This window comes from Pongo pygmaeus, chromosome 2, assembly GCF_028885625.2.
Source record: "Pongo pygmaeus isolate AG05252 chromosome 2, NHGRI_mPonPyg2-v2.0_pri, whole genome shotgun sequence".
Classification (NCBI taxonomy): domain Eukaryota; kingdom Metazoa; phylum Chordata; class Mammalia; order Primates; family Hominidae; genus Pongo; species Pongo pygmaeus.
Genome location: NC_085930.1, coordinates 58,362,633 through 58,388,022, shown reverse-complemented (window position 1 = coordinate 58,388,022; position 25,390 = coordinate 58,362,633). Strand labels below are relative to the sequence as shown.

General features: G+C 38.4%; 1 protein-coding gene across 1 annotated transcript in view; it reads left to right on the top strand.

Annotated features, from left to right (window-relative positions):
* OSBPL11 (oxysterol binding protein like 11) overlaps window positions 1-24,908 on the top strand; it is a 67,158-nt gene extending 42,250 nt beyond the window's left edge. Inside the window, exons 9-13 of the mRNA XM_054480756.2 lie at window positions 1,160-1,658; window positions 6,300-6,486; window positions 15,086-15,268; window positions 21,742-21,895; window positions 23,196-24,908. Coding sequence (XP_054336731.1) covers window positions 1,160-1,658; window positions 6,300-6,486; window positions 15,086-15,268; window positions 21,742-21,895; window positions 23,196-23,261 — 1,089 coding nt within the window. The 3' untranslated portion in view covers window positions 23,262-24,908. The remainder of the gene's footprint in view (window positions 1-1,159; window positions 1,659-6,299; window positions 6,487-15,085; window positions 15,269-21,741; window positions 21,896-23,195) is intronic.
* The last annotated feature ends 482 nt before the right edge of the window (window positions 24,909-25,390 follow it).

Here is a 25,390-nt window from a genome sequence, read left to right as displayed (position 1 = left end):
AACCTGCAACATCCACTGTCTTTTGTATTATTTGTATCATCTTCAAAACCATCTTTTTAAATGACTATAATAGTCAATTAAATGAAAGTTCCCTACTTCAGTTAGCTAGAACCGTAGTTTAAAATACAGGTTGTTCTAATTATTTTTTCACATCGCTTTTCCTTCATTCAATTATTTATTTCCTAAGGCTAGATTCTTGGAATAATAAGTACTAGGCTAAATGGGTAAGAACATCTTAGGGCTCTTGAAAAATATTGCCAGATTTTGCTTTCTCAGACGTTTAAACCATTTTGCAGTGCCTCTCCCAACTCTGCTTTAAGTAAAATATTTAATCTTTCTTACACTTACCTGGTTTTAAGTATGAAAACTTCTCTTATTGGAAATAGTTCTCTTGTGCTTAAGATTAAATATATGTTGCAGTTTTTGCTTCGGTCTGTGATCTCTTTAGTCTGTTCTCAGGGAATGACATTTATTGACTCTTCTCATGTCTTGGTCATTCATCTACAATTTAATTTTAACATAGGAAAGGAGCAAAGGCATGGCTAACATTTACTTTGAGTTTTAACGCCATTTCCCTGGTGATACTTTTATCCAGTCTAGAAGTTTGAGGATTTTTTTAAAGTTTCTTCTGACCCTCTTGAATTTATGTTTAGTCTTGGGCAGATTTGCGTTTCCTTTTAAGAATGCTTTTGTTGTTGTTGTTGTTGTTGTTGTTGTTGTTAAGATAGTGTCTCACTCTGTTGCTCAGGTACAAGTGCAGTGGCACAGTCATGGCTCATTGTAGCCTCGACCGCCCAGGCTCAAGTGATCCTCCCACCTCAGCCTCCTGAGCAGCTGGGACTACAGGCACAAGGCACCATACCCAGCTAATTTTTGTATCTTTTGTAGAGACACAGTTCCACTATGTTGCCTCGGCTGGTTTCGAACTCCTGTGCTGAAACAATCCTCCCAACTTGGCCTCCCAAAGTGCTGTGATTATAGGCATGAGCCACTGCGCCTGGCCAGGAATGCTTATTTTTTAATGTGACTAAATACTTTTTCTTTGTGACTTTGTTTTTAATACCCGTCTAGAATGAAATGTTTTCAGAGAGAGAGTAGTTGTCTACAGATATGCTACACATGGATTAAATTTCCCCTCTTTCATTGATTGTTGTTTTAGGTGGTGCTTCCTACATTTATCCTAGAGAAGCGTTCCTTGCTGGAAATGTATGCAGACTTTATGTCTCATCCAGACCTATTTATAGCCATCACTAATGGAGCCACAGCTGAGGACAGAATGGTTCGCTTTGTTGAGTACTACCTTACCTCATTTCATGAAGGCCGTAAGGGAGCCATTGCTAAAAAACCATACAATCCTATCATTGGAGAAACATTTCACTGTTCCTGGAAGATGCCAAAAAGTGAGGTAGCATCCAGTGTTTTTAGCAGTTCTTCCACCCAGGGAGTCACAAATCATGCTCCTTTATCGGAGGAGTCTTTGAACCAGGTGGAATCAGACTGTTACACAGTCAGATTTGTTGCTGAGCAGGTTTCTCATCATCCTCCAGTCTCAGGATTTTATGCAGAATGTACAGAAAGGAAGATGTGTGTAAATGCGCATGTCTGGACTAAGAGCAAGTTCTTAGGCATGTCAATAGGCGTGACAATGGTTGGAGAAGGTAAGTAGAAAAATTATTTTTTATATATATATATATATATTTTTTTTTTTTTTCCAAGCAGGAATGAAAGTTTATTTTAAAAGGCTTTAGAACAGGAAAGAAAGGAAAGTTCGCTTGGAAGAAACCCAAGCAGGCATGTGAAGGTCAAGTGCCTGTTTTATAATTTTTAATATCAAACTACAATCTTAAATTTAGGAACCCTAGATAAATATTAACTCTAAGTTTAAAATATTATGTTACTTTTTCACTCCAATTCCTAGAGTGTTCCAGAATGCTTCTTGGGGGGATGGGAGGAGTATATCTATGAACTAATGTAAATTCTCTTTTTAAATTATTTTTTCTGATTTTAAATATTTCTTTTCGTTTGTGTTCTTTTCTTTTTTTTGAGATGGAGTCTTGCTCTGTCATCCAGGCTGGAGTGCAGTGGCACTATCTCGGCTCACTGCAAACTCAGCCTCCCAGGTTCAAGCAATTCTCCTGCCTCAGACTCACAAGTAGCTGGGATTACGGCGCCTGCCACCGCGCCACCACACCCAGCTAATTTTTGTATTGTTAGTAGAGATGATGGGGGGTTTCACCATGTTGGTTAGGCTAGTCTCAAACTCCTGACCTCTGATGATCCACCCACCTCGGCCTCCCAAAGTGATGGGATTACAGGCATGAGCCACCTGCCTGGCGATTTTAAATATTTCTTATCAAATATTTGGAAAACTAGAAAAGTACAAAGCAGAAAATAAAAGCTTCTGTAATGCCTGCATCCACATATATATATATAATTTAATATTTTATACTTTTTATGTGTGTGTATGTTCATACTTTTAGCCTTATAAAATTAGAATTAATAATATATATAGTTTTGTGTCCTGCTTTTTAAATTAAATATATTCATTTTCTCATGTCATTGATAAAACATATTTTAATGACTACATAATATTCTATGAAATAGATTTTCCATCCTTTATTTAAACATTTCCCTTTATTTGGACATTGAGGTTGGTCCCAAATTTTTATTATTATAAAAATCACCAAAAAACCTAGGTAAATCTTTTTTTTTTTTTTAATTTAATTTTTTTTTCTTTGTAGAAACAAGGTCTTGCTCTGTTGCCCAGGCTGAAGTGCAGTGGCATGGTCATAACTAACTGCAGCCTTGACCTACTTGGCTCAAGCCATCCTCCTGCCTCAGCCTCCCAAGTATCTAGGACTACAGGCACACACCACCATGCTAGGCTAATTTTTTTAATTTTTATTTTTAGAGACAGGGTCTCAATATGTTGCCCAGGCTGGTCATGAACTCCTGGGCTCAAGTGATCCTTTGGCCTCCACCTCCAGGCATTAGCCTGTAATCTCAGCACTTCAGGAGATGGAGGCCAGAGGTGCTATTCATAGAATATTTAGGTGCTATTCATAGAATATTTAAAAATATATACTGATAAAAGTTAATTCTACTTCATCAGAAGATTATGAAAAAATTATTTTGGAAATACAGTGTTTTTTGACCAAGAATATGAAACAAAAACAAAAATCTCCACAGAAATTATTGAAGAGTTAATGAAAATATAATGATAGGAAAATAACTACCACTTTTATGTTAAAGGAAAACTCTTATGCAAAGAACACTTTGCTCTGAATGTCATCTTACAATGTAAGCATGGCATCATTAAGCCTATCACTCTAATTTTAATTTTGAGATTGTGTTATAGTCATTATGAAGAAAATACCGTCTTTTTCAGTTTTCCCCATTTTTAAGTTCTGTTGTAATATGTCTTACCAATTTCCAAATAATATTTCAAGTTAATTACAACTTTTATAACATTAGAAAGTACTCTCTCTCTCTTTGTGTGTGTGTGTGTGTGAGAGAGAGAGAGAGACACGGTCTAGCTGTGTCGCCCAGGTTGAAGTGCAGTGAGGCCATCTTGGCTCACTGCAATCTCTGCCTCCCAGGCTCAGGCCATCCTCCCACCCCAGCTTCCACAGTAGCTGGGATTATAGGCGTGCACCACCATGCCCAACTAATTTTTGTATTTTTTGTAGAGATGAGATTTTTGCCATGTTGCCCAAGCTGGTCTCAAACTTGTGAGCTCAAGTAATCCACCCACCTCAGCCTCCCAAAGTTCTGGGATTACAGTTGTGAGCTACTACACCCAGCAGAAATCATTCATATTTTATTAGTTAAAAAAAAAAGTTTGCTACCCTTCTTTATAAGCTCCGTAACATTAGCCTTAAGCACTTCATAGATCAATTTGCTTATTTTATAAGTGAAAAAAAACTGAAGTCTAGAGGTGATGAGACATGTCTAAGGTCATAAATGTTAAGGAATAGATACATTTAGAACCATATTCTTTGACACTCTCCCAAAGGACAGTTACTCCTATCAGTTCATGTAACAGTAAGAATCTGGAAATGGTAGCCTCTCACACTGCAAGAAAGGAAATACTTCAAGAAGTGAAGAAAAGCCGAGCACAGTGGCTCATACCTGTAATCTCAACACTTTGCTGGGCCGAGGTGGAAGGATAGCTTGAACCCAGGAGTTGGAGACCAGACTGGGCAACATAATGAGACCCTATCTCTACAAAAATTTAAAAAAAAATTAACTGGGCATGTTGGCTTGCTTCTATAATCTCAGGTACTTGGGAGACTGAGGTGGCAGGATCACTTGAGCTCAGGAAATTGAGGCAGCAGTGAGCCATGATCGTGCCACTGTACTCCAGCCTGCATGACAGAGGAGAACCTTGTCTCAAATGTAAAATTTTTTAAAAAGAAATGGAGAAAAGCATTCATATCTTAACCATGCTTTAATTATAAAGGAGGTATGTAAATAATTTTTTATTATGCTGCTACATATTAATGGAATATATTGGAAATTTAATGGTTATCGATATCCTCAACAGAAAGTAAGTAAAAATCAGGAATGGGTCTGGGTGTGGTGACTCACGCCTGTAATCCCAGCACTTTGGGCGGCCGAGGTGGGTGGATTACCTGAGGTCAGGAGTTCAAGACCGGCCTGGCCAACATGGTGAAACCCTGTCTCTACTAAAAACACAAAAAAAGTAGCCAGGCGTGGTGGCAGGCACCTGTAATCCCAACTACTTGGGAGGCTGAGGCAGGAGAATCGCTTGAACCTGGGAGGCAGAGGTTACAGTGAGCTGAGTTCGTGCCATTGCACTCCAACCTGGGCATCAAGAGTGAAACTCCATCTCGAAAAAAAAAAGACTTAAAATATATACAAGTATGTTGTCTGTCATCTGACAGCTCTCATTATGTATAAATATAGCCAGAACCATGTTTTTTATGAAGTGGCTCAATAAACCTTAATTTATTGTTGCCCTTTGTGAAGACTATTAAGAGCAATACAAAAAAAATAGTTGATGTTGCTTTCTGTAGGCTACTTTAGAATCTCATTTTGTCCATTTGCTTATCCTAAAAATTAACTATATTAAAATATTTATCATACACTTGCCCTTATTTGTGAACATTGAGAACTGAGTGCTTAACGAGCATTTATTAAGAAGGAGATGCCATAAAAGTTTGGACTAGTGGTATATATCCACTTCAATATGTGGTCTGTTGATGACACAGGTAATGAGTTTAGAAGGTTAGTAATGTAGCTCGAGTATCCTTAGTATCCCTTAATTATCTAGTATACAGTGATTATTTATTAATATAGTCCCCTTTTTATAAAACCTTTTAAACCATCTTTAATTAGCATCACTTAATATGGAACAAGCTCCTTTCTCCATTAGAATAATATTTGTTTGAAAACTACCACTATTATCTCTTCTAGCTTCACCATAAATATTTTATAATTTGGCAAACAAAATTATTATGACCATAGTTTTTATAATCAGACAACATTTTTTCTTTCTTAATATACATAGAATAGAATGAAGAACAATTTTTTCCCATTATACTGTCTTAGATGAATGTCTATGACTTTATAACATTGAACATCTCATTATTCCTAAACTGCTAAAAAGTTATTCATACTAATGATAAAATTTTAGCATACCATTGTCTTAAACTCTGACTGAAGGCCTTTTTTAAAAAATTATTTTTAGGGGCCAGGCACAGTGGCTCACGCCTGTAATCCCAGCATTTTGGGAGGCCGAAGCAGGTGGATCACCTCAGGTCAGGAGTTCGAGACCAGCCTGGCCAACATGGTGAAACCCCATCTCCACTAAAAATACAAAAAAAATTAGCTGGGTATGGTGGCGGGCGCCTGTAATTCCAGCTACTTGGGAGGCTGAGGCAGGAGAATCTTTCGACCCAGGAGTCGGAGGTTGCAGTGAGCCAAGATCACGCCACTGCACTCCAGCCTGGGCAACAAGCACAAAACTCCGTCTCAAAAAAAAATTATTTTTAGGAGCATTAGAGGAAACCCTTGAAATGTTTCCACTGTAACGTTTACTGGGCCCATGAACCTCAAATTGACAGAAAGGTCATGTCATAGTGAAAGTAAACCTGATTCACTATTGCCTGGTAATGTTGTCAGATATAGTTATAAATGAAGTCAGTTTCATTGAAAGTTAAATGAAGGTTAGGAAAAATAATGATGCTTATTTACTAGACAGGAAAAAAATGTGGATTTTTTCATTAGCTGTTTCTTTAAAAAGATAGTAACCACCCTCATGTTTTCACATTCAGGTATCCTTAGTCTGTTGGAGCATGGAGAAGAGTACACATTTTCTCTACCTTGTGCATATGCTCGGTCAATTTTGACTGTTCCTTGGGTAGAACTGGGTGGCAAAGTCAGTGTCAACTGTGCAAAAACTGGATATTCAGCCAGCATCACTTTTCATACCAAGCCATTTTATGGTGGCAAACTGCATCGGTAAGAACATTTTAATGATTATCTGGTTCTTATTCTTCCACTTTGATTTTGTATTACAACCCCTTATTCTTTTTCTGCTCTGTTTTACGTGAAGTTGGATTTGTATTAATGTTTATTTCTTGTTTAAAATATTTCATCTTTTAAGGCATTCTGAAAATCATGCTCTATTTTTAAAAGTAGTAACATTAAGATATCTACTCTTAAAATTTTTCCTGATGAAGTAACTAGTGAGCTTTACAGTAGAATTTCTAACAAATGAACATGCGGTCTCTGGCCCAATTCTGCCTTTAAGGGATACAGATTTGGATCTGGACCTCAGTGAAGGCAGCTATAGCTACAAGTTAGGGTGGAAATATATCTAATCATGAAGAATGGTTCAGGAAGCACAATGATTAAAGCCAGTGTATGTGCTTTAGTAGTTGCTTAGGTGGAAGCAACTTGCAGTGATAAATTTCCAGATCCAGCACTTCTTATTGTCAATGATATGTGTTTGTTTTTTTGTCATTTGTTTTTTTGAGACAGAGTCTCACTCTGTCGCCTAGGCTGGAGTGCAGTGGCACAGTCTTGGCTCCTTGCAGCCGCCTCCTGGGTTCAAGCAATTTTTGTGCCTCAGCCTCCCAAGTAGCTGTGATTACAGGCATGTGCCACCACGCCTGGCTACTTTTTATATTTTTAGTTGAGATGGGCTTTCACCATGTTGGCCAGGCTGGTCTCGAACTCCTGGCCTTAAGTGATCTGCCTGCCTCAACCTCCCAAAGTGCTGGGAGCCACCACACCTGGCTAATATTGATGTATTTCTTAGTCACATGTGATTTTTTAGTCGTGGGTGGATCACCTGAGGTCAGGAGTGCGAGACCAGCCTAGCCAACATGGTGAGACTCCGTCTCTACTAAAAATACAAAATTAGCCGAGTATGGTGATGCATGCCTGTAATCCCAGCTATTCAGGAGGCAAGGCTGGAGGATCGCTTGAACCCAGTAGGCAGAGGTTGCAGTGAGCTGAGGCTGCACCACTGCTTTCCAGCCGGAGTGACAAGAGTGAAACTCCGTCTCAAAAAAAAAAAAAAAAAAATTGGCCAAGTGTGGTGGAAGGTGCCTGTAATGCCACAGGAGGCTGAGGCAGGAGAACTGCTTGAGCCTGGGAGGCAGAGGTTGCAATGAGCCGTGATTGTGCCTCTGTACTCCAGCGTGGGTGACAGAACAGGACTCTGTCTCAAAAAAACAAACAAACAAAAAAAAACGAAATAGACTTTCCTATTCTTTTTTTTTTTTTTTTTTAAGAGACAGGATCTCCTTCTGTTGCCCAGGCTGGTTTTGTACTCCTGAGCTCAAGCAATCCTTGGCTTCCCAAAGTGCCAAGATTACAGGCATGAGCCACCATGCTCAGCCAACTTTCTTATTCTTGACACCTTTTCTTCTTTGTGCTTACAAATTATTGTAACTAAGGGGTTCTTCATGTCTTTATTTAATGCCCATGCCTCCTTCCTCAGACATAGCCTAGTTTTTTTAACTGCTGTCTGCAGTTGGGACAGACACATTATCTGCTGTCTGCATTTGGTATAAATATATTCTACCTGTCTTCCCTTACTCCCTCATTTTCCACATCTATCTCTGATGCAGCCAAGTGAGCCTACTTAACTATTCCCCATTCTCATGTCCACCTTCTGTTCCCATTTTCCACACTCACTTTAGGATGCCTATATATATAGTGTGTGGTGTAATATCATAAAGATTTTAGGATATGTAGATGTGTGTGTATATATATATATATACACACACACACATACATGCATATATATACATATATCTATATACTTTACTGCATACTAGAGATACAGAGAAATAAAAATAAAGACTATCTGCCTACAAGAAGCTTTCAGTCTGAGATTGTAATCCAGGATACTATTTTTGGAAAGCATTTGTAAGGCTTTTAGGAAAAACTCATATATAATAGTTAAAGATAAAGTCTGTCATAATACCATAAAGATGGGTAAGGACAGTGGTACTGTGAAGCTAGGATTAGATGATTACTATAGCTAAAAAATCAATTTTTAGTTCTGATTCGTCTGTTAAAGCAAATAAAGAAACATGATGCTCAACATACTTCCCAAAGTCTGATAAAGGAAGCATATCACTTTTTCGAGATAGACAAACTATTTTCCTGGCACTAAATTCTAAAGGGATTTGTTGCATGTGTCCTTACATAGCGATATCGAGTAACATAATAGACAGTGTCTTCTTCAGTAGCTCTCCATAAAATGTAATTATGCTTCATGTGAATTTTTTATATATACCATCAATGAAACCCAAAGCTAACTTTCAGTCAATAAAATATTTTCTATTTGAAGCTAAGTTAACATAACCAGTGGTTTTCTGGTATCTCAGGGAGCTCTTAGAGACAGGATCTAGAAAATCTAAAAGGCTGACTTGTCAAGTTTTTAAAAAGTGAGAAAGCATATGTTTTATTATTTATCAATTATTCTCACTTTAGAGATGAATGGGACAACAATGTAAGATTTAGCTCTTTGCTAACTCTTCAGGGCAGCATATTCTGTATTCTATGTCATTTATTGATACAAGATGTACATAGTTGAGATATTGTAGATTTGGTCAAGAAACCTTTTTTTTCTTTGAAAATAAAATTTTAATTGCATTCTCACCCGCATATAGGGCCATCTCATCTCCATAAGCCTGAGTTGTGGAGAGAGGCAAAGTTTTTATCAAGGAGAAAATTCTGATCTGCTCAAATCCTAGGCAAGTGCTTTGTTGAAATCTTAGATTTCTGTGTTAGAAATATTTTTTAACTTTAAGACAGCCTTTCAATTGCCTCAGTCATAAAGAATCCAGAATTTGACTTGGATTTGGAGAACTTGCCTGATGGTTAAGATATTAGCACCTAGATAGCAACCACAAGAAGCCAGTACCTTAACCTGTTAAAGGGAATTATTTAATATCTTATTTTTGAATATTCAACTTTGGTTTTGGCAATGTTTATATAACTGTTTTTTATAGGATATAATTAACCATTTGGTAAATTGCTTCTTAAAACCATTCTTGGCCAGGTGCGGTAGCTCACGCCTGTAATCCCAACACTTTGGGAAGCTGAGGCAGGAGGATCACTTGAGGTCAAGAGTTTAAGACTAGCCTGGTCAACATGGTGAAACCCTGTCTTTACTGAAAATACAAAAAATAGCTGGGCGTGGTGGTGCATGCCTGTAATCCCAGCTACTTGGGAGGCTGAGGCAGGAGAATTGATTGAGCCCGGGAGGCAGAGGTTGCAGTGAGCCAAGATCGCGCCATTGCAAGAGTGAAGCTCCGTCTCAAAAAAAAAAAAAAATCTTGGTTCATAAGGATGCTCATCAAAAGCAACGGTTAGATGATTAGTACAATTTATTTGAAGTGTTTTCATCATCTCAGTCAATGATAGTCCCAGATAAATTAATAACTCAGTTATTGTCAGACAAGAGAGATAACAAAGTGGTTATTTTTTTTTTTTTTTTTAATTTTTATTTTTGAGATGGAGTCACACTCTGTCACCCAGGCTGGAGTGCAGTGGCGCGATCTCAGCTCACTGCAACCTCCGCCTCCCAGGTTCAAGCTATTCTTCTGCCCCAGCCTCCCAAGTAGCTGGCATTACAGGCACGTGCCGCGATGCCCGGCTATTTTTGTATTTTTAGGAGAGACGAGGTTTCGCCATGTTGGCCAGGCTGGTCTTGAACTCCTGACCTCAAGTGATCTGCCCACCTTGGCCTCTCAAAGTGCTGGGATTACAGGTATGAGCCACTGTGCCAACCCAAAATGGTTGCTTTGAGACAAAGCTTAGCAGGGGACGAGGATATATCAAATTGACATATTCCAATAAAACTAGAGCTTTTGATCACAGCTTTAACTTCTTGTCTACTATTGATGGTCACATTTAAAAATTTACTGAAAACAAGTAAATAAGTGTTTTTATAAATATTATCTAAAATATCTTACTAGGCTGGGCGCGGTGGCTCATGCCTGTAATGTCAGTACTTTGGGAGGCCAAGTCGGGTGGATCAGCTGAGGTCAGGAGTTCAAGACCAGCCTGGGCAACATGGTGAAACTGTGTCTTTACTAAAAATACAAACATTAGCTGGGCATGGTGGCACGCACCTGTAATCCCACGTACTTCAGAGGCCAAGACACGAGAATTGCTTGAACCTGGGAGGTGGAGGTTGCAGTGAGCCAATATTGCGCCACTGCACTCCAGCCTGGGCAACAGAGTGAGACTCTGTCTCAAAAAAAAAAAAAAAAAATCTTACTAGCCCCATGAGGGAAAGGTATTGGTTTTATAGATAAGAAAATTGAGACTCTTTAAGACCCTCAACAGAACTGGTCTATCTGATTCAATAACCATTTCCTTTCTACTCTTAACCAGACAGCTTTTGAAGAATTATCAAGTATTTCAAAATTTCCCTAAGATTAAGAATCACTTTCGGCTGGGCGCGGTGGCTCACGCCTGTAATCTCAGCACTTTGGGAGGCCGAGACGGGTAGATCACGAGGTCAGGAGATCGAGACCATCCTGGCTAACACAGTGAAACCCCATCTCTACTAAAAATACAAAAAAAAATTAACTGGGCATGGTAGCAGGCACCTGTAGTCCCAGCTACTCGGGAAGCTGAGGCAGGAGAATGGCGTGAACCCGGGAGGCGGAGCTTGCAGTGAGCTGAGATCGTGCCACTGCACTCCAGCCTGGGCGACAAAGCGATGCTACGTCTCAAAAAAGAAAAAAATACAAAATTACCAGGACATGGTGGCACATGCCTATAATCTCAGCTACTCAGGAGGCTGAGGCAGGAGAATCACTTGAACCTGGGAGGCAGAGGTTGCGGTGAGCCGAGATCGTGCCTAGCTGAAATCGCACCATTGCACTCCACAAGAACGGAACTGCATCTCAAAAAAAAAAAAGAAAGAAAGAAAAAGAATCGCTTTCCATAACCTAACTTCTTTTGCTTTGTGTTAATCATTGGTGTAACTTTTTAAATATACCTTTCTTATGGTAGTTTGGTACAAGCTTTTACTTTTAAATTCCTAAGCTCTGCCTTTGTATCTTCTGTTTATGCAGGAAGTCTGTTTCTGTTTCATGCTGCTGCATGTAAGCAGAATGACAGATTTGAATCGGAGCAGAATTTTATTTCTTCGGGTTATTTTCTCAATTTCTCTTTGTCCTGTAAAATATTTCTCTGAAGTACTTAACTTTTATTTGTATATCATAGCTACAAAATAATGGTAATGTCAGACCTCAGGTCAAGTTGTTTTAAGGAAATTTGTACCTAGAAGTATTGGGAAGAACCGGACTTTGGAGTCCTTTAAACATGTATTCAAATCCTGACTCTATTATTTACTAACTATAAGATTTGGGGGCCGGGTACGGTGGCTCACACCTCTAATCCCAGCACTTTGGGAAGCTGAGGTGGGAGGATCGCTTGAACCCAGGAGTTTAATACCATCCTGGGCAACATAGTGAGACCCACTCTCTACAAGAATAAAAATTAAAAAGTTAGCTGAGCATGATAGCACATGCCTGTAGTTCCAGCTACTCAGGAGGTTGAGGCGGGTGGATGGCTTGATCCTAAGTGGTCCAGGCTGCATTAAGCTATGATTTCACCACTGAAGTCCAGCCTGGGTGACGGAGCAGGACTCTGTCTCCAAAAAAAAAATACAGAAAGAGATTTGGGGCACCTTACCTAAATTTTTGAGCCTTAGTTTCTTCATCTACAGAAATGGTATACTCACAAGGCTTGACAAATAATTTATGTAAAATGCCCAGCATATTTTAAATGTTCAAAAAATGTTAACTCCCCCTCCTTGCACACATTGGCACCCTTTTGTGTATGTATGCTTTTGCTCACTCTTATTCTATGTAGTGATAATATAATTGAGGTTTTGTTTCCTCATTCATTAATTCAGGCAACAGTTATTAAGCACTTACTGTTTATCAGGCATTCTGCTAAGTGCTATCTGGGGCTATAGAGATGAAACCCATTCCATGCCTGTTAAAGAGCTTACAGTCTTGGGGAGGGGCAAGGATGGCAAACCAATAATAACATTACTGTGTGATCAGTTCCCTAAAGACATACAATGGAAGTAAAGAGCTCAGGCCATTAGTGACACCTGTTTTTGTAAATTAAGTTTTATTGGAACACAGCCATGCCCATTCATGTACTTGTTTCTGTCTGCTTTCATGCTACAGTGACAAAGTTAAGTAGTTTCAATAGAGACGGTCTGGCCTGAGAATCCTGAGATAGTTACTTTCTGGCCCTTTACGGAAGAAGTGTGATGATTGCCTTAGACTGTTGTGAAGAATTGTTATAAGCAAAGTGATGAGGCCTTCTTCCTCCTCGTGCTCCTTTGCAAGTTTCTCATGGCCTACCTGTAGTATATGTGATTCCTGTCCCCTGCCCCACTTCTCTTCGTGCTGTTTTTGCTGTGTAGCTGCTCTAAACAATATGGACCCTGTAATACCCAGCAGTCATGAACAGGGCCCTAAGATTGTCCATTGGAAAGCCTTATGGGAGATAACAGTAACTTGAGAGATGTGCTATGGTAGTAAAAGACAGATCAAGTGAGGAGCTGATTATCTTAGAATATAATTCTGGGTGTATGTGGATGGGAAACAGACTAAATAAATGTTCAGTGTCACTTCCTCATATCCTGTTTGATAGAGGTAAATTTTCAAGGAAGGGAACGATGTTGGCAAGTGGGATCAGAGAGGAAGCATGCAGTGACATCAGAAGAAACATTCACACTGGCAAGAAACCAGGGCAGTTATTTAAGTGCGTATGCTTTGAGGCATAACCCAGAGTTCCCATTCCTGCTGTAATCAAGTTGACTGATAGTCGTAGTGTTCTTTGTGTCCAGTGAGCTACAACTATACAACTACTTTTTTTTTTTTTTTTTTTTTTGAGACAGAGCCATCCTCTGTCACCCAGGCTGGAGTGCAATGGTGCAATCTTGGCTTACTGCAACCTCTGCCTCCTGGGTTCAAGCAATTCTCATGCCTCAGCCTCCTGAGTAGCTGAGACTACAGGCCTGTGCCACTACGCCCAGCTAATTTTTTGTATTTTTAGTAGATAAAATTACTCTTAACTCTTGATTGTGAATGTTTGATTTGCTCTTAGATTCCAGAGATCTGGTTTATAAATAGTTTACTTATTGGGCTCCTTACACCTCTGCCTTGAACTGAGTTCACAGACCGCTTGCTGCAAAACTGAAACTGGACTCCCTGAATTCTACTTTGTCCTTCTTGTTCCCTTAGCTTATGCCGGACAAATGCTACTTGGGATTCCTGAACTGTCACTTGAACCTCTAGGCTTTGACCTTTTGAATTTCCTTTTGAATCTAGATAAGCCATATTCTCTTGTACACTGATTAGACCCTAACCTTTGCCTATCATTCGCTAAGTTCTGAACCTCTATCTAATCTGACCCTGTTGTTATCTGTGTCCTAGAGTGAACATAAAATACCTCACTAAAAATAATTACAGTCCAGGCGCAGTGGCTCACGCCTGTAATCCCAGCACTTTGGGAGGCCGAGGCATGCGGATCACCTGAGGTTGGAGTTCAAGACCAGCCTGGCCAACATGGCAAAACCCCGTCTCTACTAAAAATACAAAAATTAGCTGGGCATGATGATGCATACCTGTAATCCCAGCTACTCCAGCTCCTTGGGAGGCTGAAGCAGGAGAATCACTTTAACCCAGGAGGCAGAGGTTGCAGTGAGCCAAGATCACACCACTGCACTCCAGCCTAGGCAACAGAGCGAGACTCTGTCTCAAAAATAATAACAATAATAATAACAACTACACCTGTTCCAATTCCTAGCCTGTTCCTATTGATGTATTTGTGCTGCATCAATACAGCTATCTGCTGATAAACAGCCATATATATAGCTATTGTATATATATATGGCTGTGGTGACTCTTCATTAAACTTCAATAGCAGTAGTGTTTAAGTTCTCTCTGAGTTCTATGGTGATAATTATAGTTTTTGGAGACCAGTACTCTTTTAATTTTTCTCTTGGCAAGAGAATTTTAAACATTTTAATGTATTATTTTGTGTTTTTCTACCTCTTATTGGTTTGTGTGGTTTCTAAATTTAAAATTAGGCTTATGTAGTTTAATACAGGATTGATGTATCCAGAACTTCAAATGTAGGGATGCCAAATATTTCAATAAGTAGAATTAACTAGTAAAAAAAAGTTAAATAGATTGTAATGTTGTAACACTTTTAGACTAATAAAATATTGATTTTTTCATATTTCTATTTAGTTTTAATATTATAGTTTTGTTTATAGCAAGCATTTTAAAGATAACATTTTGACATTAATGATAATGAAGTCTCTGATTTGACTCCTGGCATTTTTTCTAAAGATTAAAATTGATATTACTTGAACAAATTATGAAGGAAGCTGCCTTAGGACATACAAAGAATCTAACTTTGGCACTGACATATTGAAGTGAGGTGTATAACTAATTTCAACAGGATTCACAGGCTGTGTTCTTGGGTTTCAGATCTAAGAAACAAACATGATATCACTTATTAGAGCATATCTTTCTTTTCTGTCTGCTTCTAGGGTTACAGCTGAAGTAAAGCACAACATCACCAACACTGTGGTATGCAGAGTGCAAGGGGAATGGAATAGTGTTCTTGAGTTCACATATAGCAATGGAGAGACAAAGTATGTGGACTTGACTAAATTGGCAGTGACGAAGAAAAGAGTGAGACCTCTGGAGAAGCAGGATCCATTTGAATCCAGGTATGTCATCCTTGCATCTATCCAGGAAAGAGTCAGATGCTCTGAATCTTAATCTAAGCCTTTTCACTAACTGGTGACCTTGGCCAAGTCACTTCACAGGTTGTATCAGCTTTGTAAATTGAAAGCATTAGTCTGATCTGATGTTAAACCCCTTGCCAGCTGTGAGATTCTTTGATATACAGTCACATTTTAGTAAAAACCAAACATTGTAAATGGAGCAAAAATATTAAAAACATTTACTGTCAAAGAATTACTGTATCATAAAAACTTTATCATAAAAAATTTTGTTATATTATTAACAAAAAGGCAGGCACCCCAATACAAAAACTGGGCAAAGGATGTGAAGAGGTGGTGCATAAATATCGGAACATCTTAAATGGTCAACCAAGGAAATGAAAAATTGTTTAGGGTAATTAGAATTCAGAGGTACAAATTAATAAGACAAATTAGTTTTTAAAATAATAGTTCTTTGGGGAAAAGGTGTGAGCATTTTCATGCTGCTGATTAGATGTTAAACCAGTGCAATCTTTGTAGAGGTTATTTTGGCAGTATGTGTCATAGACCTTGAAAAATAAAGTGGATCTATATGTGTTAATAAGGTACAGCTTCCAAAATGTGTTGACAGTGGTTGCTTCTGGAAGAGAGTACTGGGATCTGGAATAGGAAAGAGACTTAATTTTTACAAGATTCCTATTTGCACTGTTTAAATTTTATGTCATGAGGGACATAAAATATCCCTCTATCAATTAAAAATAGAAAAAAAAAATATACAGGGAACCACTAAACATCTTACATTAAGATCACATAAATAGAACCAAACAATTTCTAACTAGGTGTGAAAAGGGATTAAATGTCCACAATCAAACATTCAGAGTGGGTCAAAAAATACAGCAATAATGAATTTTTAAAGAATTCTTACAGGGATTTATCCTAACAGACCCCTGTTGGGTCCTTGAGACCTTTTCAGGGCATCTGCAAGTTCACAGTTTTTTTATAACAATACTAAGATATTATTTACCATTTTTCACTCTGTGGGCTCTTATGATGGTGCAAAAGGAATGCTGTGGGTAGCACTGGTGGGCCTTAGGACTAATCTAGGCAGTGGCACCAAATGTCACAAGCAGTCATTATATTCTTCACTGCCATGTACTCGCATGCCCCTTTCTCTTAAGATGTCCTTGAAAAAGCAATACAAATTATTAGTTTTTTTAAAATCTGGATTACTGAGTACATGTCTTTTTTTTTTTTTTTTTTTTTTTTTTTTTTGAGACAGGGTCTCGCTGTGTCACCCAGGCTCACTCTGCCACCCAGGAGTGTGGTTGGGCGATCTCGGCTCCCTGCAACCTCCACCTCCTGGTTCAAGTGATCCTCCTTCCTCAGCCTCCTGAGTAGCTGGGACTGCAGGCATCGACCACCACGCCTGACTAATTTTTTGTATTTGTAGTAGAGATGGAGTTTCACCATGTTGGCCAGGCTGGTCATGAACTTCTGACCTCAAGTGATCCTGCCACCTCAGCCTCCCAAAGTGCTGGGATTACAGGTGTGAGCCACCGTGCCTGGCAGAGTACATGTCTTATTAGTATTCTGTATGACAAATTGGGAATATGAATAAGTATTTGTGCTGGCTACCGAAGAAATATAGTAGTTATCTGGAAGAAGAGCACTTGTATAATTTTTTGAGTTACAAGCAGAATTAATCACTTTGTTCATGAAATACCGTGTTTACTTAAAAGAATGATTGATAGACAAACTGTGGTTCTTCTAATTTCAATGTTAGGTAGACATTTTTCTTGTAAATGAAAGACATGAATGTGATACTTAAAGAAAAACAATTGACAGTATGTTACTAATAATAAAATTTGAGCTTCAAGGCAAAATTAGAATTTTAGAAAATTGTATCTGCCACCATGAACTTGAAAACTTCCCAATTAGTTTTCTGGTGAACTTGGTGCTGATATGATTGAATGTGATTTTTTAAAATATTGTATAGTATGTCAACATCTGGAAGATATGCATAACTCAATGAACCAGTATTTTTCAAATGACTAATGCATGACTAATGACTAATCCAGAATCATGCATGGATAAATGATCCATTCAGGATGCACATTAGACCAGTGGATTTCCATATAAGTTATTTGAAAAAATAATTGACATTCTTTAATTTTCCACATTGCAACTAGCCTTTTTAAAATTACCACTTGTCGAGTTTTGAAACAGTATGAAAGAATTGAATTATTTGAAAAATCTGTTAAAATATTTCTTCGCTTTTTCAAACTGTATCTGTGTGACGCCAGATTTTTTTTTTTTTTTTTTTTTTTTTTTGAGATGGAATCTCACTCTGTCACCTAAGTTGGAATGCAGTGGCATGATCTCGGCTCACTGCAACCTCTGCCTCCTGGGCTCAAGCGATTCTCATGCCTCAGCCTCCCAAGTAGCTGGGATTACAGGTGCACACCACCACACCCAGCTGATTTTTTTGTACTTTTAATAGAGATGGGGTTTCACCATGTTGGTCAGGCTGGTCTCGAACTCCTGATCTCAGGTGATCCACCCACCTCGGCCTCCCAAAGTGCTGGAATTACAGGCTTGAGCCACCATGCCCGGCCCAGATTTTTCCTATATATACTTTAAATCAATATATCACCACAGATTGAATGTATGGGCAGATAAAGAGATGCTTCTGGGCTGGTGTGGTGGCTCACGCCTATAATCCCAGCATGTTGGAAGGCCAAGGCGGGTGTGTCACTTGAGGTCAGGAGTTCAAGACCAGCCTGGCCAACATGGTGAAACCCCATCTCTACTAAAAATACAAAAATCAGCCGGGCATCTCTACTAAAACTACAAAAATCACCCAGCGTGGTGGCACGCACCTGTAGTCTCAGCTACTCGGGAGGCTGAGGCGTGAGAATCACTTGAACCCAGGAGGTGGAGGTTGCAGTGAGCCGACATTGCACCACCGCACTCTAGCCTGGGTGACAGAGCCAGACTGTCTCAAAAAAAAAAAAAAAAAAAAAAAGATGCTTCTGTATTTTATTTGCTAAAATTTTATAATGAATTTTATAGTTTCTATATACATGAGGGATATTGCTCTGTTCTTTTCTTTAGGGGAATGTTTTGAATTACAAATTACATATGTTTAATATATAGGGCTGTTAAGGTTTTCTGTTTCTTCAGTGAGCTTTGGTAGTTTGTCTTTCAAGGAATTAGTTCATTTCAGCTAATGTGTCAAATTTATTGTCATATAGTTCCTAATATTACCTTATTTTTTTATCTATGTAGGATCTGTAGTGATATCCCCATACTTATTCCTTGTATTTGTAATATCTTTTTTCTCATCAGTGTGACTAGAAGTTTATTAATTTTACGCAAAGAACCAGATTTTGGCTTCACTGATTTAATCTATTTTTGTTTTCTTTCTCATTGAATTTTGCTCTTTTATAAAATCTCTTTTTTTCTCCTTACATTGTAAATAATTTGCTTTTTTTTTTTTTTTTTTTCTTCTAATTTCTTACAATGGAAGCTTAGGTCAGGGGTCAGCAAACTTTTTCTGTAAAAGGCCAATTAATATTTTAGCCTTAGTGGACCAAATAGCCTCTCCCACAGCTACTCAACTCTGCCCTTACAGCATGAAACATCCATAGACAATAAGTCAATGGTGAGACATTGTTATATTGCAATAAAAAATTATTTACAAAAATGGGCTGTGGGCCATAGTTTGATCCCTGGTTTAGCTCATCAATTTTTTTTTCCTAAATGTTTAATGCTATAAATTTTCCTCTGAGGACTGCTTTATTTCTATCTGATGACTTTTTATATGTTTTCATTTCAAAATATTTTCTTATTTCCTTTGTGGGGTTTTTTTTTTAACTCATGAACTTATTTACAAATGTGTTGATGATTTCTAAATGTTTAGAGATTTTCCAGCTATCTTTCCATTATTTATTTCTAATTTAGTTTCATTTTGGTCAAAGAATATACTTTGTATGATTTGAATTCTTTATTTAGGTTTGTTTAATGACTCTGAATATGTTCTGTCTTGGTAAATGTTCCTTTTTTTGTGTGTGTGAGACAAAGTAGTGTCTTACTCTGTCGCCCAGGCTGGAGTGCAGTGATGCAGTCTCGGCTCACTGCAACCTCCACCTCCCTGGTTCAAGCGATTCTCATGCCTCAGCCTCCCGAGTAGCTGGGACTACAGGCGTGTGCCACCACACCCGGCTAATTTTTTTATATTTTTAGTAGAGATGGGGTTTCACCATGTTGGCCAGGCTGGTCTCGAACTCCTGACCTCAAGTGATCCACTCACATCGGCCTCCCAAAGAAGTGCTAGAATTATTCATGAGCCACCGTGCCTGGCCTTGGTAAATGTTTCATGTGCCCTTGACACGAATGTGTATTGAGCCCAAGAGTTTGAGACCAGCCTGGGTAACATGGCGAAACTCTGTCTCCACAAAAAATATAAAAATTAGCTGGATGTGGTGGCATGTGCCTGTAATCCCAGCTACTCAGGAGGCTGAGGTGAGTGTGTTCTATAAATGTCAGGTCAAATGAGTTGACAGTATTTTTCTAGTCTTCTGTAGTCTTACAGATTTTCTGTGTATTTATTCTATCAGTTGAGTTTAGTTATTGAGATTGGTTATTAAAATTACCAATTACAATTGAATATTTCACTTTGTAGTTCTGCAAGTTGTTACTTCATTTTATTAGAAGTTCTGTTATTAGGGCAGGCATTTATATTTAGGATTGTTATGTCTTGATGTTTCTGTTTTTGTTTTAATGTCTTTCATTATTTATGGAGAATTCCTTATAAATTCATTTTTATGTTTGAGCCATCTCTTGTATCATATTTTTTTAAAAGGAAATTTGATACTTGATTTTCAGAAATGTGTTAGGAAACCTTTTGGAGCCATTAAGATACATATGTAGCCTTAATTCTTTAAACTATAAGACCTTTGGCATACTATCCAGCACTTTGGGAGGCTGAGGTGGGCGGGTCATTTGAAGTCAGGAGTTCGAGACCAGCCTGGCCAACATGGTGAAACCCTGTCTGTACTCAAAATACAAAAATTAGCTGGGCATGGTGGTGCACGCCTGTAGTCCCAGCTACTCAAGAAAGTGAGGCAGGAGAATTGCTTGAGTCCAGGAGGCAGAGGTTGCAGTGAGCTGAGATGGTGCCACTGCACACTCCAGCCTGGGTGACAGTGAGACCCTGTCTCAAAAAAAGAAAGAAGAGATGAGAACAGAAGAGAAAGAGGGAGGGAGGGAGAGAGAAGGGAGGGAGGGAAGGGGAGGAAGAGAAGGAAGGGGGGAAGAAAGAAAGAAGAAACAAAGATGTTTAGTAACTTTCTCGAGTAGTACAGTCATTACCATAAATAAGTTTTAGAATATTTTCATCCTACCGTAAGATCTCTCATGTTCATTTACAGTTAATCCCCATTACCCCCAGCCCAGAGAACCACTAACTTTCTGTCTCTATAAATTTGCCTTTTCTGGATATTTCATATAAATCATATAATGTGTGATCTCTTATGCCTGGCTTATTTCCTTAGTATAACGTTTTTGAGGTTCATCCATGAAGTATTAATTGCATGTATCAGTGGTTCATTGCTCTTTATTGCTGAATAGTATTGCACTGTATGGATATATCACATTTTGCCTATCCATTTACCAGTTGGGGGCAATGATGAATAATACTGCTGTGAACATTCTCCTACAAGTCTTTGTATGGACATTTATTTTCATTTTTCTTGGGTACATACCCAGGAGTGGAATTGCTGGGTTTATGGTAGTTTTATGTTTAACTTACTACATCTTTTTTCACATGTACATCCAGTTGTCCCAGCACCATTTGTTCAGCAAACAGTTCTTTCCCTAAAGAAGTGTTGTGGCAGTTTTTTGTTTTTTTTTTTGCTTGAGATTTGTTAAGCTTTCCTCTCCCTGTGTGTGGCCTAGAAACACTCTGAACAGCGAGTTAGAGCGCTCATAGGACTCCCCTCATTTGTTTCCTTTCTCAAGGATCACTGCCCTGCACTGCCTTTTGCTCAGTATCTGAAAACCACTATCGTATTATATGTTGCCTGATTTCCTGGTTGATGAAGGCAGGAAAATAAATGTGTTCCCCATTATTTCATCATGTCCAGAAGCACAGTTGGTCTTGCTTACATTTCAACTTTGAAAATTTACTTCTCTTTCTACTTGTTAATTTCTAAGTTTTCTAAAAACAAAAAAATCCTCCTTTTATAACCTGGAAAAATACAAATTATTTTTAATTTAAAAAGAAGCAGAAGGAGCAGCATCCTGGACATAACCATCAGCAGCACAGTATCATTATTCTTGGAATTCATAAGCATGACATTGTAGATGTGATTTAGGAAATGTTATTTTATAAAATTATTGTAATTTTGAGGGTATTGATTCTATTTAATTATCTCTTTTAAAGAATGCTTGTAAAATGTGTGGTTTTTGGATTTCAGGCGATTGTGGAAAAATGTGACAGACTGTCTGAGAGAATCTGAAATTGATAAGGCCACAGAGCATAAGCATACCCTGGAAGAACGTCAGAGGACTGAAGAAAGGCATCGTACTGAAACAGGCACACCTTGGAAAACCAAATATTTTATTAAAGAGGTATGCTGTACATGTGTTCAAGATAAAAATGTATCTACTTGGTTGAGAACTTTAGCTTACTAGGCTTTGTTGAATTGCTATCACTTATACATCTTTATTTTTAAAAGTAGTATGGCTGTATATAAATACCAACTGTTTTTGAGACCAGCCTGGGTGACCTATAGCAAGACTCTGTCTCAAAAAAAAAAAAAAAAAAAAAAAAGGCAGATATACCATACCAGGAACAGATTCTAAGAAAGAAGAGTTTCTAAGTGAGAACATCTATATATCATTAAAAATGAGCTAGGGGGTGGCCAGGCTCGGTGGCTCATGCCTATAATCCCAGTACTTTGGGAGGCCGAGGCAGGTGGATCACCTGAGGTCAGGAGTTCGAGACCAGCCTGACAACATGGAGAAACCCCGTCTCTACTAAAAATACAACATTAGCCGGGTGTGGTGGTACATGCCTGTAATCCCAGCTACTCAGGAGGCTGAGACAGGAGAATTGCTTGAACCCAGGAGGCGGAGGTTGCAGTGAGCCAAGATTGTGCCATTGCACTCCAGCCTGGGCAACAAGAGTGAAACTCCGTCTCCAAAAAAAAAAAGAAAAAATGAGCTAGGGGGGCCTGGTGCGGTGGCTCATGTCTGTAATCCCAGCACTTTGGGAGGCCAAGGCGGGTGGATCATGAGGTCAGGAGTTCGAGACCAGCCTGGCCAACATGGTGAAACCCCCATCTCTACTAAAAACACAAAAATTAGCCGGGTATGGTGGCACGTGCCTGTATCCCAGCTACTCAGGAGGCTGAGGCAGGAGAATTGCTTGAACCAGGGGGGCGGAGGTTGCAGTGAGCCAAGATTGTGCCACTGCACTCCAGCCTGGCTGACAGAGCAAGACTCCGTCATGGGAAAAAAAAAAAAGAAAGAAAACAAATGAGTTCTGGGGTGCCAGTGGAGACAGGGAGAACAGTTAATACCTTCCCGATCATTTCTCTATACTCCACCTGCTGCCCATAACTCTGTGAGTGAGGCTCAATCTATAGCATCTTGGCAAAATTTGCAAAATTGCTACAAATGGTTCTTGCAAAATTAAATGTTCATGGGTCACAAACTAGATCCTCCCGTACCATACCTTCTCACCTAAATCCTAGCTAAACCACAGGCATTGTTTGATGTCTTAAGCACAAAGACTTTATTCCTTCACAAAAACTTTTTTTTGAATGTGAAAATAGAATTCCATTTCAGTGAAGGTGTTGCTTCTAGTTTTGGTTACTGATTTTGATAATTTTAGAGGGATGATTCTTTATCTTTTTATTTGTTTCAGGGAGATGGCTGGGTTTATCATAAACCACTTTGGAAAATAATTCCAACAACACAACCAGCAGAGTGACACATACTATCTAAAACTCGACCAAATGAGGTTCTTCTCTGTTTACCCTAAATCCTCCCAGAATGGAGTCATTGCACTGAGTGACCTGCTTCCTGATTGCGCAGACTGAAACTAGCGAAACCTGAATGTACCTACTAGGGCACCATAATACTGCAGCAAGACCAAAGTGGTAAAGAAACACAGTGGACTTCTTACCAACCTGTTCATGTGATGTGAGCAATACCATCTTAAAACTTGTTACCTGAATCAGTAGATGAATCTTTTATCCAGTTCTTGCTCCTAAAATTAAGTTTGAATCCCCTATTTTTGCACAGGGGCAGCAGAAACACACAACAATGAGAACTCAGTGACTTTGATTTCTTTGTAGTGAAAAGTGAAGTCTCTGTTTCAGAGTTTGTGTCTTTCTTTCTGTCCATAACTGAAGTATTCACTACTCTTGTAAACCAACCAAGAGGAGGAGAAAGATGACCCAGAAGTGGATTCAGCCATTGTGCCTGAAATCAGTGTTTAAAAAAAAAATCAACCAGGTTGTGGTAACAAGGCATTCTATTTCTTCAAAAAGACTGTATGCCTGTGTCTGAGGAACTTACCCATTATCCACCTCTGTTGGAACTCTCTTTTAAACAGTACATTTATAGATTGATCAGAATTATAACCATGGAGAATTTTTTTCTTCTGAGCATTTTAATATACTTGAAAACAACATTGACTTGAAAAATTTCAGAACATTTTTCAGTACCTAGTTTTATTAAATATTACACTTGAGAGACAATTTTTAAAAATGTGTTAATGTCAATATGATGAGATTTTAGCCTTTCTCCAGAACTAAGGCATTAAAGAAAATAGCAAATATTAAAAAATAAAACTGTTACTTTCTACCTTCTTTCTTTTCACCTCTAGGTTAATATCCAGTATTATGTGTTATCCCTTTGGATAAGTATGCTTTATTTTACCTCTGTTAAAAATTAAAATAAATGATTCTATTCATACTTGTCAGTAATTCAGAACTTATATGTGTAACTGAACGCACATGTAAGGTATGTTTTTTTTTTTTTTTGAGGAAATGTAAATGCTAAAGAAACAATGAAATGAAAAGGTATCAGAAAAAAAGATCAGGAAGTTGTATTCAGGTACAAATCTTTTTTTAAGTAAGTATTTTGTTGAGGTTGAAGAATTGCTGGCATTTAAAAGAATAGAGCTAATTATGGCTTTCATCATTCATTCATGTATTTATTGAGCACCTACTTATTATGGTGCTCAACACTTGTTACTGCAAGCTACCTTAATTTCCCAAGAGTGGTGCCTTACTCTGTTTTTTCTGATATGGTCTTCCAATCAGTGTGTGTAACATACCTGTTGTTTATCAGCCATTGTAGGTGGCTGTGTCTGTTGCATCATCATAAGAAGTTTAAGCTTTGTGCTCTGATAAATTGTGTTCTGTTAAAGAGGTCAGTAGGATGAAAACAGCAAAACAATAATTTTTTCAACAAATTGTAAATTATAAGAAAAAGAGTTGGTTTGTGTACAACAATTTTAATGATTCCCTTGTTCATTTTTGCTGTGAAATGCACTGAAAAAAATCCTCAAAATGAGTTATAGTTCCTGTGTTGGGAAAATTGACAAATAATAAAAATAGAGAACAAACAATAATGCTTCCGTCTCTTTTATGAATGGAGAGAAATAGAAAGTTTATATTCAGTAGAGTTATTGCCCTGTTCATTTGAGAGGGGCATGGATTTTCTGTTTAAGTCCTTCAGGAATCTTCAGCTAGGTGGTAAATTTAATAAGAGTTTCTAAAAATTGAAATGTTTAACTTTTAAATATTCTGGAGATAGAAGAAGAATATAAAATGAAACCAGGCTGATCTGCATGCAGTGGCATTTACAACTAATTGATCACAACCAATTATAGATTCCTTATTTTGTTTATTATGAGGCAGAGTCTGACTCTGTCGCCCAGGATGGAGTACAGTGCATAGCTCACTGCAGTCTTGACCTCCCAGGCTAAACCAGTCATTCCACTTCACCCTCCCAAGTAGCTGAGACCACAGGCACACACCACCACAACCAGCTGATGTTTGTACTTTTTGTATAGACTGGATCTCACTATGTTGCCCAGACTGGTCTTGA